General features: G+C 48.5%; 1 protein-coding gene across 1 annotated transcript in view; it reads left to right on the top strand.

Moving 5' to 3' along the window:
* Positions 1-14,734, top strand: part of DNAAF5 (dynein axonemal assembly factor 5) — a 38,315-nt gene extending 23,581 nt beyond the window's left edge. Inside the window, exons 9-13 of the mRNA XM_077274883.1 lie at positions 4,681-4,828; positions 6,197-6,347; positions 8,619-8,775; positions 12,056-12,247; positions 13,317-14,734. Of these exons, the coding sequence (XP_077130998.1) occupies positions 4,681-4,828; positions 6,197-6,347; positions 8,619-8,775; positions 12,056-12,247; positions 13,317-13,459 (791 nt within the window). The 3' untranslated portion in view covers positions 13,460-14,734. The remainder of the gene's footprint in view (positions 1-4,680; positions 4,829-6,196; positions 6,348-8,618; positions 8,776-12,055; positions 12,248-13,316) is intronic.
* Positions 14,735-16,816: the final 2,082 nt, after the last annotated feature.

The following is a 16,816-nucleotide window of genomic DNA, read 5'->3' as shown; positions in this document are numbered from 1 at the left end:
GGAATTGTCCACTTTTTTTTTTTTTTTTTAAAGCTTCCAGCATGGTGTCGGCTTGTAAGATACATTTGTCTCACCTCACCAATTTCCAGCTGCTCCTCTTACAATGCCGCTCTGTTCTCTCACTGGCCTCCTTGCTGTTGTAACCAGATGGTCATGTGATTGGCTGCAGCGGTGACCAACCCTTTAGGCTTCATTATCATCCCACAGGGTCATGCTGCTAAAATCAAAACTACAGATGTATGTAACCACAAGATGTTAATGACACCAGTTAGTTATAATGCCCCTGCGCCCCCCATGACTGATGTATAGCTCTAGTTTCCATTCCCATATTCTACAGTCGGAGATATCTGCTGGCTTCTAACCTCAGTTTCTGGGCTCCATACAGTAATTTACAGTACGGCACAATATTCTCTTTGTGCCTCTCTTCATCCTTATAAGTTGTGGTGTCTCAGGAATGCTCGGCCCGTTTTCTCCCAGGGGGCAGATACCGGTCTCCCTGCCATGATATGTGGTAATTGTTACGCCTAGGACAAAAACCAAAGAATAATTCCACTAATTAACGTGTATTGGTCCCAACTCTTTGTTCTTTGTCTCATGAAACTACATTTTCTTCCCTGACATTCTTGCCCGAGTGTTCAGGCCTTGCCTTGTTTGTACATTTTAGTCTGGATTTGTAATCCTCTATTAATTTGAAGATGCATATTTTGGGTTTTGCTTAAGCAACATTGGTTAGATTGTCTGAAGGCCCCGTTTTTATTAAGTGCATTAAAGTGTTGGCTGCCCCCTGGTCACAGAGGAGACAAGGACTGACGTCTGGACTCATTTTTTTCACACTGCAATTCATTTCAAAGCACTGACCTTAAGATCAGTGATGAATGTCAACTACTGGGCTCTCACTGCTGGGCCCCCCACGATTATTAAAACCTTTCCATCACCTTGTTCTCGCATGTTCTCTGATGATCCTGTAGACCTTGACGGAAGCAACAGTGGTCATGTGCTACCACCTCTCTCCATTCATTCCTGATCTGTTGATCAGATGGGATGATCTGTTGAGGCTGTCAGCTGTACTGTGAATAAGTAACATTAAAAATAGAGGCTTTTAGTGACTTGTGACTTTCTTCCCCTTATCCTTCCTTCCCCTCGTCCGTCCTTCCCCTCGTCCGTCCTTCCTTCCTTCCCCTCGTCCTTCCTTCCCCTCGTCCGTCCTTCCCCTCGTCCGTCCTTCCCCTCGTCCGTCCTTCCTTCCTTCCCCTCGTCCGTCCTTCCTTCCTTCCCCTCGTCCTTCCTTCCGTCCTTCCTTCCTTCCTTCCCCTCATCCTTCCTTCCTTCCCCTCGTCCTTCCTTCCTTCCTTCCCCTCGTCCTTCCGTCCGTCCTTCCTTCCTTCCCCTCGTCCGTCCTTCCTTCCTTCCCCTCGTCCGTCCTTCCTTCCTTCCCCTCGTCCGTCCTTCCTTCCTTCCCCTCGTCCGTCCTTCCTTCCTTCCCCTCGTCCGTCCTTCCTTCCTTCCCCTCGTCCGTCCTTCCTTCCTTCCCCTCGTCCGTCCTTCCTTCCTTCCCCTCGTCCGTCCTTCCTTCCTTCCCCTCGTCCGTCCTTCCTTCCTTCCCCTCGTCCGTCCTTCCTTCCTTCCTTCCCCTCGTCCGTCCTTCCTTCCTTCCTTCCCCTCGTCCGTCCTTCCTTCCTTCCTTCCCCTCGTCCGTCCTTCCTTCCTTCCCCTCGTCCGTCCTTCCTTCCTTCCCCTCGTCCGTCCTTCCTTCCTTCCCCTCGTCCGTCCTTCCTTCCCCTCGTCCTTCCCCTCGTCCTTCCCCTCGTCCGTCCTTCCTTCCACTCGTCCTTCCCCTCGTCCGTCCTTCCTTCCACTCGTCCTTCCCCTCGTCCGTCCTTCCTTCCACTCGTCCTTCCCCTCGTCCTTCCCCTCGTCCGTCCTTCCTTCCACTCGTCCTTCCCCTCGTCCTTCCTTCCTTCCTTCCCCTCGTCCTTCCGTCCGTCCTTCCTTCCTTCCCCTCGTCCGTCCTTCCTTCCTTCCCCTCGTCCGTCCTTCCTTCCTTCCCCTCGTCCGTCCTTCCTTCCTTCCCCTCGTCCGTCCTTCCTTCCTTCCCCTCGTCCGTCCTTCCTTCCTTCCCCTCGTCCGTCCTTCCTTCCTTCCCCTCGTCCGTCCTTCCTTCCTTCCCCTCGTCCGTCCTTCCTTCCTTCCCCTCGTCCGTCCTTCCTTCCTTCCCCTCGTCCGTCCTTCCTTCCTTCCCCTCGTCCGTCCTTCCTTCCTTCCCCTCGTCCGTCCTTCCTTCCTTCCTTCCCCTCGTCCGTCCTTCCTTCCTTCCTTCCCCTCGTCCGTCCTTCCTTCCTTCCTTCCCCTCGTCCGTCCTTCCTTCCTTCCTTCCCCTCGTCCGTCCTTCCTTCCTTCCTTCCCCTCGTCCGTCCTTCCTTCCTTCCCCTCGTCCGTCCTTCCTTCCTTCCCCTCGTCCGTCCTTCCTTCCTTCCCCTCGTCCGTCCTTCCTTCCACTCGTCCTTCCCCTCGTCCGTCCTTCCTTCCACTCGTCCTTCCCCTCGTCCGTCCTTCCTTCCACTCGTCCTTCCCCTCGTCCTTCCCCTCGTCCGTCCTTCCTTCCACTCGTCCTTCCCCTCGTCCGTCCGTCCTTCCCCTCGTCCGTCCTTCCTTCCCCTCGTCCTTCCCCTCGTCCGTCCTTCCTTCCACTCGTCCTTCCCCTCGTCCTTCCCCTCGTCCGTCCTTCCTTCCACTCGTCCTTCCCCTCGTCCGTCCTTCCTTCCCCTCGTCCTTCCTTTTGTCCGTCCTTCCTTCCCCTCGTCCTTCCCCTCGTCCGTCCGTCCTTCCCCTCGTCCGTCCGTCCTTCCCCTCGTCCGTCCTTCCTTCCCCTCGTCCGTCCTTCCTTCCCCTCGTCCGTCCTTCCTTCCTTCCCCTCGTCCGTCCTTCCTTCCTTCCCCTCGTCCGTCCTTCCTTCCTTCCCCTCGTCCGTCCTTCCTTCCACTCGTCCTTCCCCTCGTCCGTCCTTCCTTCCACTCGTCCTTCCCCTCGTCCTTCCCCTCGTCCGTCCTTCCTTCCACTCGTCCTTCCCCTCGTCCGTCCTTCCTTCCCCTCGTCCTTCCTTTTGTCCGTCCTTCCTTCCCCTCGTCCTTCCCCTCGTCCGTACGTCCTTCCCCTCGTCCGTCCGTCCTTCCCCTCGTCCGTCCTTCCTTCCCCTCGTCCGTCCTTCCTTCCCCTCGTCCGTCCTTCCTTCCCCTCGTCCGTCCTTCCTTCCCCTCGTCCGTCCTTCCTTCCCCTCGTCCGTCCTTCCTTCCCCTCGTCCGTCCTTCCTTCCCCTCGTCCGTCCTTCCTTCCCCTCGTCCGTCCTTCCTTCCCCTCGTCCGTCCTTCCTTCCCCCTCGTCCGTCCTTCCTTCCCCCTCGTCCGTCCTTCCTTCCCCTCGTCCGTCCTTCCTTCCCCTCGTCCGTCCTTCCTTCCCCTCGTCCGTCCTTCCTTCCCCTCGTCCGTCCTTCCTTCCCCTCGTCCGTCCTTCCTTCCCCTCGTCCGTCCTTCCTTCCCCTCGTCCGTCCGTCCTTCCCCTCGTCCGTCCGTCCTTCCCCTCGTCCGTCCGTCCTTCCCCTCGTCCGTCCGTCCTTCCCCTCGTCCGTCCTTCCTTCCCCTCGTCCGTCCTTCCTTCCCCTCGTCCGTCCGTCCTTCCCCTCGTCCGTCCGTCCTTCCCCTCGTCCGTCCGTCCTTCCCCTCGTCCGTCCGTCCTTCCCCTCGTCCGTCCGTCCTTCCCCTCGTCCGTCCGTCCTTCCCCTCGTCCGTCCGTCCTTCCCCTCGTCCGTCCGTCCTTCCCCTCGTCCGTCCGTCCTTCCCCTCGTCCGTCCGTCCTTCCCCTCGTCCGTCCGTCCTTCCCCTCGTCCGTCCGTCCTTCCCCTCGTCCGTCCGTCCTTCCTTCCACTCGTCCTTCCCCTCGTCCGTCCTTCCTTCCCCTCGTCCTTCCTTCCTTCCCCTCGTCCTTCCTTCCTTCCCCTCGTCCTTCCTTCCTTCCCCTCGTCCTTCCTTCCTTCCCCTCGTCCTTCCCCTCGTCCTTCCCCTCGTCCTTCCCCTCGTCCTTCCCCTCGTCCTTCCTTCCTTCCCCTCGTCTGTCCGTCCTTTCACCTTTTTCTTTATTTATTTATCCATCGTTCTTTCTTGACACCTATGTTTTAGGTTGTTTATTATATCTGAACATGCCAGCACATGTAAACTACATATTATAGATTCACACATATCCATGCTCAGGGGGCCCTGTTCCTGCAGAGCTAGAATTTGTAGTATATGAAACCCCTCCCGCCGAACTGATAATCCAGAGATGTGCTTGGGCATTATGGGAACTAATGGGGCAAGCACCACGAGTATTGGGGCAAAAGGCTGTCGACAAAGGAATATTGACCTGGTTTTGTACGGTTTTCCTACATCCTGGAAAGCGCCATTAAATCATAACTACTACTGCCGGCAGCCGCCACAAGGACGGCCAGTGCTGAGTTGAATGGGAGATGTATAAATTTGTGAGCTCCCCCTAGTGGTAAAGAGGAAAAAAAATGAAATCCTTTTGCGCTCTTTTCATACAATGTAGTATGTGGTGAGCTCCCCCTAGTGGTGATCTAAAAAAAAAAAGTGCCTAAAATGTTAAAGAAAACGTGATCTGACCGTAACATTCGTTTCCCTCTGCGTTTTTCAGGCCCTGTGATTGGAGAGCATCTCGATCTCTTAATGCCAGTTTTGAAGACCTGCCTTCAACAAGACAAAGAGCCACAGATGCGACTGAAGCTCTTCTCCATGTTGTCCAAGCTCCTGCTGAAAGCCAGTGAGACCGTCAACTCCAAAGGGTTCGTTCCCAACGCTTCCCTCCATATAATACAATAAGCGCCCATTCATACGGTTTTGGGCTCTTGTCACACAACGTTTCAGAGGCAGGAATGCTTGAAAGGCGTATTGTTCTGCTCCAAGTCCTACACAGAAATGTTAGTTCATTAACTCACTAAAGAAAAACAAAGCACAAGGCACTCCAACTCCGTGGGAGAGGATGGCGGTCCCGCAAACTTGAGTCTTACATATGGTATATGGAAGTCTCGGAGGATCCGTCCCCTCCCCTGACCTGTCTGATTTCAGAAATGCTTATATTCTCTGTAATAATAATGAGAAGTCGGGAGCATCTTTAATTAGAACTCTGCCACAATCTTCCTCCGTTATTCCTCCTCCTATATGGACCTCTAGGTACTGGCACTCCTTGGTTCTCCCTCTCTTCTTCCGATAGGCACGTCCTCCCCTATCAGTATTCTGACAGCACTATAGGTGCAGGAACGTTCTGCACTTACCAGCTTGCTTTGCAGTTGCCAATGTTGCATGGTTTGCCCACCCAGAGCTGAAGGTCTGTTTCTCTGTTAGGTCTGCCCACAATATGACAGACAGGAGAGCAGGAGCAGCGAGACGACGACCCGCCACCACTTCCTTTAATCTGTCTCGCCATCTTTGCTGTTAGAGACGGATTACACTTTACAACAGGCAGGGGGACAGCAAGATAGACACAAGGCGGCCGGCTCTTTTTGGAGGGATTTTCGTGGGTCGACTATATTATTTTGCAGTGTTGCGGACTTGGAATGGAGCATCAGATTATTTTGGGGGCATAAGACTTGGATGGTTGGAATTCAATTGCCTGATCCTTTTGTTCTGCGGGAGATAACATGCTGCCAGATGATTTTGGCAGTCACCCTCATAGAGGACAAATGATTTCTCCGGATAAGTCAGAAGCTTACAAGGCAACATTTGGACCCAGATGTCAGAACATTAAATGCTGCATGCAAACACAATAAGTCAATATTAATAAGATAAAAAATGCAAGGCCCCTCCATACCCAACACACAAGCTGTTACGGGAGGAATAACTGGGATGAAATGACTTGGAAGCCCTTTGTTCCTGCGTGGGGCGCCAGTGCAGCGGCAGACAGTCTATATAGGGTGGCGGTAAAGTGTAGGATTATAGTAGAGCGGTAATGCCCATACATTAATACTGTTGGCACCGGTAATCAATTCTTTGTGTTGGGGTGCCCCCTACTGGACACTTGCATAAACTTAATATTGAAGCATTTTTGCATATATCTAAACTGAAAGCTGTATAGGATCGATCCATATAGATGTTTTTATGATTGTGATGTTTATATCTGGGTAACTTTTATGTGATGTATTTTTCCCTCCCAGACACTTCCATCTTTACTCTGAAGTTTTCATTCGGGACATCCTGGCTCCGAACCTGAAGTGGCAAGCTGGGAGGACGGCAGGAGCCATCCGGACCGTAGCCGTGTCCTGCCTCTGGGTCCTGCTGCAGAGTGAGGTCCTTACACATGAAGAGGTAGCGTATGTCGCGGGATCTCTGACGGATGGTGCCATGCACAGAGTGTAGACTGGCATCAGTGCTGATCGCCCGTTACCGCAGCTTAGAATAGTTATATATTCTGTGCGGTACACCAGTGCACGAGCTAGGGGATACAATCGTGTAATCTGCAGCTAAAAGTGCATCTGAGTCCAATATAACATCTAAAGGACAAAAAGAAAAAAATCTGTTGCTGAAACGTAGGAACATGTCCATCACTTTTATCAAATCTGCTTCCCCAGCTGTTCCTTGCATGCCACTGGGGGGCGCTATAGCAGTGACACCCTCCTTATATAGGCCCTGTGTGGATATAAATCACTGTACAGATCTATGTTTTGACTGGTTTGGACAGTGTGTATAATATACACTGATCAGCCATAACATTTTAATCATTCGCTTAATAATCAGGGCTGAGGAGTCTGTAAGCCAAACCTCCGACTCCTCAATTTCCATGACACCGACTCCACCAAAATGGTCTGACTCCACAACTCCGACTCCACAGCCCTGACAAGGCCGTGGAGTCTGTAAGCCAAACCTCTGACTCCGACTCTTCAATTTCCATGACTCTGGACTCGATGATGACTCTGTTAATAATGTTTAGGCACGTATTGGGCCATGATAACCCCGATGTAGCAAAGTGTAGTCTCCACAAGACCTCCCTCTGAAGTCTTTGTGGTATTTTCATCAAGACATTAGAAGTAGTGATGTGCGAACGTGCTGGGATAAGGTGTTATCTGAGCATGCTCGGGTGCTAATAGAGTATCTTTGGTGTCCTTGAATACCATGTTCGAGTCCCCATGGCTGCATGCCTCTCGGCTGTTCGACATCAGCAACACATGCAGGGACTTTGTGTTTAAGACAATCCCTGCATGTGTTGAAGCTGTCAAACAGCCGCGAGACATGGAGCCGCGGGGACTCGAACATAGTAGATACTCTATTAGCACAGAGTCTTTGATAATCGCCTCCATTGTGTCCTGACTTAGTTCTACTGTAGGCATCGGAAACTTTTTTACTGTAAATTGTTGTTGTTGTGTTTTTTTTTTTTTGTTTTTTTTTAATTACACATTAACGTCTAGAACTGACTGTTTAATTTCTTCCAAACATATCTACCCACCGGACGGGTAACGAGATCATCTACTGTTCACTTCATCTGTTAGGCTACGTTCACATTTGCGGTCGGCGCCGCAGCGTCGGGCGCCGCAGCGTCGCCGCATGCGTCATGCGCCCCTATATTTAACATGGGGGCGCATGGACATGCGTCGCACTTGCGTTTTGCGCCGCATGCGTCCCTGCGGCACTCGCGTCAGGGCGCAGAGGACGCAGCAAGTTGCATTTTTGCTGTGTCCAAAATCAATGAAAAAAAGGACGCATGCGGCGCAAAACGCAGCGTTGTGCATGCGTTTTGCTGCGTTTTTGTTTGCGTTGTGCGTTGCGGCGCCTACGCTGCGGCGCACAACACAAATGTGAACGTAGCCTTAATGGTATGGCTGATCGATGTATGTAAAGCCATGTATATGGAGGATGATTTATTGGTCTTTTTCACTAATCTGATCTGTGGCGGTGTGACTTCATAGATTTGTCCTTGACTGCTCATTCATTGCAATCCTTTCTTGCTTTGGACCAGTTATTCACATTTGATAGTCGTTGATCTATCTTAGCAATAATACGATTTACATAATATGTAACCTCAGGAATATGTAATTGTGTCGCTGGTAAAGAAGCATTACAATGAGATTTCTATTTTCTTTGTTACTTTGGACATGACAGCCAGTTAAAGGGAATCTGTCAGCAGGTTTTTGCTACCTCATCTGAGAGCAGCCTGATGTAGGTGAAGAGAAGCTGAATCCAATGATGTATCACTTAGTATCAGAACGGCTGCGCCCAGTAAACTATCAGAGTTTTTAGATTTAGCAATGCAGCAGAGCTGAGGAAGCTGACTCCGCCCACACCAGGCTACAAAGTTCACAGTGAGCTGCCTATCACAGCAAGGGGCGGAGTCTGACTATCAGGCAGGTGCTGCTGTGTCCTAGCAAGGAATAAAACGATCATTGTAGGCAAACAAAACCACGGAGCTTGATAAGAGAGGCATCGCTGAAATCTGTGTTTTAACCCCTACAGCATGTTGTCTTCAGATTACATAGCAAAAACCCGCTGACCGATTCCCTTTAATACATTGAAGTAAAGCACAAAGCCCATTTGTTCTAGTGACCGGCTGGATTTATTGGCGTCCCCTCCCTCTATAAATTGCAGATTCTCCTGGTACAGGACGTCCTGATGCCCCAGGTTCTCGCAACTCTGGAAGAAGATTCGAAGACGAGCCGCCTGGTGTCATGTCGTGTTGTGAAGACCCTCTTCGGAACCTGCGGGCCGCACTTGGATGCAGATAAATTGAATGCGATTTACCCCGGTATATGCTTGTCTGTTTCTTGTTTTGTGAGAGAAGGCAGCTGTTCATTCCCATATACTGTATAAGTATAAAATATGTAATGTGTGTAAATCACAGGGGTTGTCAACTACTGAGATAAGCAGGGTTGGGGCGTCATCTGTGGGTATTGACCGGCTGCAGCATTCCAATTTCTTCTAAGCGGATTGGCTGCAGCGCTCACATGACACCCCCGCCAGGTGTTGATCCAAGCAGCAGAACGGGGGTCAAGGTGCTGAATATGGAGGATTGTCGAAAAGCCGGTCAGTGGGTGTCATTTTTTTCAGCACCCTGGACCCATTAATTAGGGTTTGTCCAGTATTAGCCAACCTGCTCTGTTGCTCTGCACAATGTGCAAAATTTACAGAATTTTGATATCTGCAATCCTATGTCTTATTCCAGAATTCCAGAGAAATCCACACTTCTAAATATGCTGTTAAGATCTATGGGCCGAACGTAGATCTTCCTGAGAATCTGCCTCCAGAGCTTATTTTCAATGAAAAGGGGGCATTACCAGTGTGATAGATGTGATGACTGACACTTTGCTCTCATAATAACCTACATCTCTGCCGTGAGATCAGAACGAACACAGCAGTGCTGAGTTTTGTCTCATTACAAACACATTTGCAGCAGCAGTTGTCCTCTCATAGTACTGCCATCTCTGCTGCAGAGCTGTGTCTGATTATAACCAACACAGTACAGCAGAGTTGAACCTGGTTTCATTACAAACACATTGGAAGTTATCCTCTCACAGTGCTGTCAGATCTGCTGTACTGTCCCTCCCCTTTTCACGCTGGCTGTGATATCGAAGCTATTGCACGATGAAAGGGCAACTGCTGCTGCAAATGTGTTTGTAATGAGACAAAGTTCATTTCTGCTGTATTGTGTTCATTATAATCACACAGCTCTGCAGTGAGATCAGGAGAGCAGACTGTCAGTCATTACATGTCTCACACTGGTAACTCTCCTTTCATTTAAAATGAGCTCTGGATGCAGATTCTCGGGGAGATCTATGTCCAACCCATAGATCTTAACAGCTCATTTATATATAAGAAAAACGTGGATTTATCTGGAATAAGATGTCGGATCGCAGATATCAGGGTGTCATTTGATTCACTTTCCAATGACCTACATACCAATTTAATATCACGACCAACTCCTACCAAGCACCCATCCCCTTCTGCCCCTGGTGGGAGATGTCTTCTCGAAAGATGTTCAATCAAAAGTGGGGGGGAATCCCTCATAACCCAGTGCACTTGACTGAATGAACATCCATCGGATACGTAACGATTCATTAGAATATGGTGCATGACCGCATAAAATCTAATTCTCTGAGGCATGCTTGGATTACTGCAGCAAAAATGGAGATTTTTGTACTGTTTCCTTTGACCTGCTCAGTAGTGCTATGAGTTTATGGGTTAAATATAGATAAGCGGTGCACTCCTGCGCAGATCATGAAAAATGGGGCGCAAAACCTGGCCAGTAAAGTAGAATGCATAAACAAGGAAGAAAAAGACTAGACCAATAACGGTATGCACACCCATAAAATATACAAAATATCAAAAACTTTTATTACACCTCAAAAGGACAAGTACACAGTGAAACCATTTAAAAAGGCCTGGATACCGAACCATAGGCCGCCACCCCTGAATACATGTTACAAAAAAATGATAATAACACACATGGATAAAGTGCTTAATATTAAATATATACAATGTCTCTTGTTTATGCAGATAGTATTTCAAATCACAAAATAATACATGCCACAACCAATGAACATACACTGACCAGTAATCAATTTGCTGAGATTCTATAGACAGAACATATCAGTATAGAGTTTTAAATGAGCATGCTCACTGTCCTGTTCAATGTGAAGAATATAAAGGCATAAAGTGTTAAATGGGCATGCTTAGGAATGTGCCAAAAGATAAAGCACCAATGCTAAGTAATGGTATACCATGAAGCAGGATGCCTGGAAAAAGCAGGAGACAAGCTCAGGGGTGAGGCGAGAGCCCCACGCGTATCGCTGCAAGCGCAGCTTCGTCTATCTTTTGGCACATTCCTTTCTCCCTTTTCTCCCTTTTTTCATTCAATTCCATGCAGGCTATTGTGCCAGACTTGTGATAGATCTCTCTCTGCGTGTTTCAATTAATAGGGGATGATTGGTATGTGCCTGATTAAGGCCTTGGGCGTATGGTCTATGCCCATGCTCAGATAGTCTTATTCATGCTATCAATACACTGGGTAAAGAGCATGCTCATTTAACACTTCATGCCTTTATTCTATCTATATTGAACAGGACAGTGAGCACGCTCATTCAAAACTTTATACTTTCATGTTCCGTCTATAGAGTCTCAGTAAATCGATGACTGGTCAGTGTATCACCATTAGCTGTGGCATGTATTATTATTCTGTGATCACTATTCTGGGCAAAGAGCATGCCCATTTAACACTTTATGCCTTTATATTCTTCACATTGAACAGGACAGTGAGCATGCTCATTTAAAACTCTATACTGATATGTTCTGTCTATAGAATCTCAGCAAATTGATTACTGGTCAGTGTATGTTCATTGGTTGTGGCATGTATTATTTTGTGATTTGAAATACTATCTGCATAAACAAGAGACATTGTATATATTTAATATTAAGCACTTTATCCATGTGTGTTATTATCATTTTTTTGTAACATGTATTCAGGGGTGGCGGCCTATGGTTCGGTATCCAGGCCTTTTTAAATGGTTTTACTGTGTACTTGTCCTTTTGAGGTGTAATATAACTTTTTGATATTTTGTATATTTTATGGGTGTGCATACCGTTATTGGTCTAGTCTTTTTCTTCCTTGTTTATGAGTTTATGGGTTGGCATCGGCTGACAGATTCCCTCAGTTAGTGATTGTCCTGAGAAAATACGTTCTCCTATCCAAGGCTAGGTGATAACTTGTCGATATGTGAGGGTCAGACCACTGGGACATGCATTGATCAACAATGTCAATGTAGTGGCAGTGCCCGCACCGCTGGGGCTGGGAAGCGCGGTGCCCGGCTTTTTCATGCAGCCCCATAGTGAATGAGTGGTGCGGCATTCGGACATCCAACCTGCCTTGCCGCCTTGTAAGGGATAAAAGTTCCCCAATCCGTTCAGAACCAGGCGGTGACACCTCCCGATCAGCAAGTAATCGCTCATCTTTGTTTTCATTTCTGTATTGAGGAGGTGACAACCACCCGGTGCTCCATCATGTTTCACCTACAGACTTGTGTCCTTCACAGAAATCGTAAAGCGTCTGGATGATGCTGCAGATGAAGTGCGGATCACCGCTGCTAAAACCCTGAGTCTATGGTTCAAATTCACTGACGACCGGTACGACAGGACGACAAATCGGGGTCATCTTGAGTTCTTGTTCCGCTGCCTCCTTGTGCATCTTGATGACACAGATGCCGCTCTCCAGGCTGCCGTGCTAGGTGAGTCTAAGGTCTGGTCAGAGACGCGTGATCCTGTGGATAGGACACAGTACAGGTGCCATGTCTGTAGCCGAGGTGCCCTGTAAGCCAGCCTCACATGAAGCCACAGGACCACGTTTCTGGTATCTATCTAAATGGAGATCGCTGGTATAGACCGAACATGATGCAGATTTTTTGCAGTTAGTAAATGGCGCCCTGTCCCTCGACCAGAGCACAAGTTTTTGTTATGTTGGCGCCAGTACTTTGTTAGGATCGCCTCCCTCGATCTCCCCCATAGTCTCATCATTTCTCCTTGCAGAGATCATGTATTCGGCTCCTGTACACCGCTTTCTTCTCTGTTTCTCAGCACGGCCATGTGGTGTCTGATGGACATTGGCGAGGTTTATGACGGATGACAGGTCCATGTTAATCTGTTGTACAAATTGCTGCCTGTCTGTGCTGCCAGCGGATGATGTATGGACCTTCTCGGAGTCGTTTACATCCATAAATCACGGTGGCATAAGGGGGGAAAAATAGACCCATCATCTGGGCAGCTCGTCAGATACACTCAATTGATCATGGCGACTACGACGTGTCACGTAATAGTCTCCGTTAACCTGCTCAGTGCCGACTGATGACTATGATGAGTTATCTGGAGCTCTGCGAGAAGCTTCATCACTGGCAAGAGCTGCAGAGCAGTGGATCAGCTCACTATTCTCATGACTTTTTGTAGTTTTTAGCATTGCGGGTTTGCACTTTTTTTACAAAAGTAATCACCTTAATTATTGCTCTATTTCTTGCCTTTTTGCATTGTCCCTACTGCTTTACTTGCACGTAGTAACAGTGACGCGCCTCCAGGTGGCAGCAACCTATCAAAGGTAAAATCCTAACGAGCGCAGCCTTCGTGATTTATTGACGAGCCGTCATGGAGTGATCAGCTTCCAGGAATACACGCTTTACGCTGAGGCTTGGGATACGTAACCGTCCCCTTTTATGATTTTGACCGAAAAATCAAAGATCGTATTTTAAAGGAAAGAATCTAAATCCCATGCCCATTAATAGATCCGTGTGTGCGACCTATGTCTTGCAGACGTTTTGAAGGAAGCGAGTGTCACCGACCAATTATTGTTGGTGCAAGAGATCGAAGCCGTGAAGCACAAGCATCGGACCCCTGTCTATTGCGATCAGCTCCTCCAACACATCCAGATGATTCACGACAAAGCATCGACGTAACTGCCCCAGTGTCATCTGTTTTATGCATCAAGAATATTCATTTACATATGTATTTATTTTACATGGCCAAAATGTATTTTCAGAAAATAATGTATTTTATGGTGTGACTACCCAAATTGCTTCTGTTTGAGCCTTAAAATGCATTTCCCTATCCAGAATGATGTGAACTTGCATGTTCGGCCTGTATGACTGTGTGTGTACTTGTGCCCTTTAAAAAGGGTCTTTTGCCCTACTAACCTGCCCCCATTGCCTACAGGTCATGCAATGTGCATTTGTAACATGTTTCTGTAAAGTATAGAAGTAAATCCTCTTCCTTTTTGAATAGGCATTTTGCATATTTAATTTTCCAGATAATTACATGGCCTTTAAGTCTCCTTACACTGGCATGTCAATCTCCACAAGAAGAAACAGCCAAATCTGATCTCCTGCATTGCACTGAGGAGGGGCATCACCCCTAAACACGATTCTGCAAATTGAGATTCTGGTTTGGCTTTTTATCCGAAGTCATATGGCAAGGCTCGTGTAAAGGCTTGATATTGACTTTTAGAATTGCTACTTCCAATAGGTGGCGCTAGAGTTCCTGTCCTCTTCCTCTCTGAAGAGGCAATTTGCATATACGTAAAAAAAAAATAAAAAATACTTTTAATCTTTCAGTAAATCCCTGGCTTGTAGTCATGTGGGTGGCACTGGATATTTTCCCGGTCACGATTGTCCACCCAATAGTGATACTCACCGCAGCATGATTGATGTTCCGACTGCTCCGAAGTCTCTCCTCTCTGTGGAAATCCCGCGCCTGCACACTTCTTACTAGCGTTGAAGCTTAGCCTACATCGATGGCTTATTTTTCAATCTGCGCTTGCTCCAGAAGTCGTACGCCCAGCTATCAATGTGCATGTCCAGGGAGCTAGTGCTCAGGACTTCCATGGCGGAGTGCTGTGACGTCCGCGGAGTCCAGGCTATCCATTAAACTATGGTGGGCATCACTATTGGGCAGAGGATGGTGACTGAGCTAATTATACAGAGCCACATTACCGGAGGCCAGGGTTTTACATAGGTGACTGAAGATTAAAAGACGGGTGTTCAGCTTTACAGAAAAATGTTTGGGATCCGACTCATGCCCTATAGGCCGATTAAGGGGAAGTTTAGAGGGCAAAATGACTTGACAGGTTTTCACTATTAAATCTTCCTGTAGGTTTTGCATTTTTATTCCAGCTGCCTGTAAACATACTAATTCCAGATATTTTCAATAGATCTCTTGCTCCACGGTCACCAGTGCCTCGGCTCATGGCCTTTCACTAAAGGACACTAAAGTTGGGTTGAAATATTCCTTTTATTTTAATTTCTTCCTTTTTGTCAGTCTGCTGAAAGCTCCTGAAGCTAACAAGTTTTCATGAGTAGAGATGGGCGGACCCCTGGATGTTTGGGTTCGGGCACCAGAACAGTACCTGGACCCCATTCACTTGATTGGGGGGCCCTAACATCCAGTGTTTGCCACACTGTCTTCTGCATGACAGCGCGGCAAACCCCACTTCTGATCGGCGGTGAAATCCTCCCCGCCTGGTCAGAGAGCCGTGGTTCCCACGCTGTCTTGTTCATGGAAAAGAACGCTGCTCTGGACACATTTTTGAGGGGGTTTGAAAAGGCCTGAAGACAGTACTGCTTTTTCAGTGACTAGTGGGTTCAATACTTAACCCCAGGGCTATGAGGCAAAGCTCTGGAGGTGTTCACCACGCTTGCTCTAGAACAAGATGTAAATTATGAGGCCACCAAGCAGGCTCTGATAAGAAAATATCAGACGACCACTGAAGTGTGCAGCAACAAGTTGTGCACCCTCCAGCGTGGACCTCACAACAGCTACGGTGACGTGGTGGATGGGCTCGGAGACAACTTCGAGCAGTGGGTCCGGTTCAAGGACCTGATGGTGAAGGTCCAATTTCTTCATCTTTGCCCTATGGAAGTGCAACAGTTTGTGATGGACCGAGAGCTAAAGGATGCCGCCAAAGCCACACAGACTGCCGATACTTATGAGGCCAACCATACACCCGACATGCGGTAGTCAGCTGTCGCCACCTAGAAAGAGGTAAGCCGACCCTAATGCCACCGCCAGCCGGTCCTCGGGTGGGAAGGGGGGGTGCGGTCTCTCCCCACCTTCCTACACATTGCCTGCATCTGACGCCCGCCGGTGCTTTAACTCCAGCCTTCTTGGATATTAGTGCCACCTTGCCCGTAAATACAGAAGAAGAAGAACCAAGGGTTTAATGCAGCTGTTTTTCTTGTGGGAGGGGTGGTTGAAAGGGTCTGTGACAACTTGTGTCAGTTACTATGGGTGATATTGTCACTGTGGGGCTTAAGGACACCAGTGCAGAAAGAGCCCTCATCCACCCTGAATTGACTCTGAAGAACTTATCCCTGGGAAGACCCATTGGGGGTTTTCACTGACCTTTGGCGATGGCCCAGGTTTTCCTAGACTGGGATGTCTTTCAAAAGGGGGTTGATGAAAGTGGGGTGTCCGAGAACCTCCCCACACATGTTTTATTGGGGACCGATCTGGGACAGTTGGTCGCTCAATACGTCTTTGACCACCCTCCCAGATCTGGTACTTCATGTTATTCAAATGTCGATAACTTGGATGTTGGTATAGATCAGTGTTCCCCAACTCCGGTCCTCAAGAGCCACCAACAGGTCATGTTTTCAAGATTTCCTTAGTATTGCCCAGGTGATAATTGCATCACCTTCACAGACAATAATTCCATCACCTGTGAAATACTAAGGAAATCCTAAAAACATGACCTGTTGGTGGCTCTTGAGGACCGGAGTTGGGGAACACTGGTATACATGATGACGATGTGGCCCATTATACAGGAGAACTCAGCCATGTCACACTGCAGGGTAAGGCTGCTGAGGATCCCCTCAAAGGAGTGAGAATTAGTGCCAAGGGTGGTGGACAGGCACAAGGACCATGAAGAAAGTGGTCCCATGGAGCTGGTCAGTGTTACAGTGGACAGTGACATGGCAAGTGGTAGCTGCCCCATGATTAGTACTGCTCTTGAGGTATTAGGGGAGGATGGGAAAGTGGTGGACATAGTCTGTCAGAATGAGGGGAAGTTGTTATTTCCTGGGAAGAACCTACATAGCCGCTGCCACCCATAGTCAGAGTGCCCAGAATACTGGTAATGCACTGCCTTCTCGACCCTCATCATCCAGTAAGGTAACCGAACCATTTATGGTCCCAGAGGGTTCAAGTGAGGTTGGGGCCTTAATGTCTCTTCTGGCTGCTTCTAGTCAGACGTTCCAGGTGGTTCTGCACCCAGATGCTAGTCTAGAGGTATTGCAGGACCTCTCAGAGAAGCCATTCTG

The sequence above is a fragment of the Ranitomeya variabilis genome, chromosome 7 (assembly GCF_051348905.1).
Source record: "Ranitomeya variabilis isolate aRanVar5 chromosome 7, aRanVar5.hap1, whole genome shotgun sequence".
Lineage (NCBI taxonomy): Eukaryota > Metazoa > Chordata > Amphibia > Anura > Dendrobatidae > Ranitomeya > Ranitomeya variabilis.
Note: the sequence above shows the minus strand (reverse complement) of the source record. Positions and strands in the feature narration are given on the sequence as shown.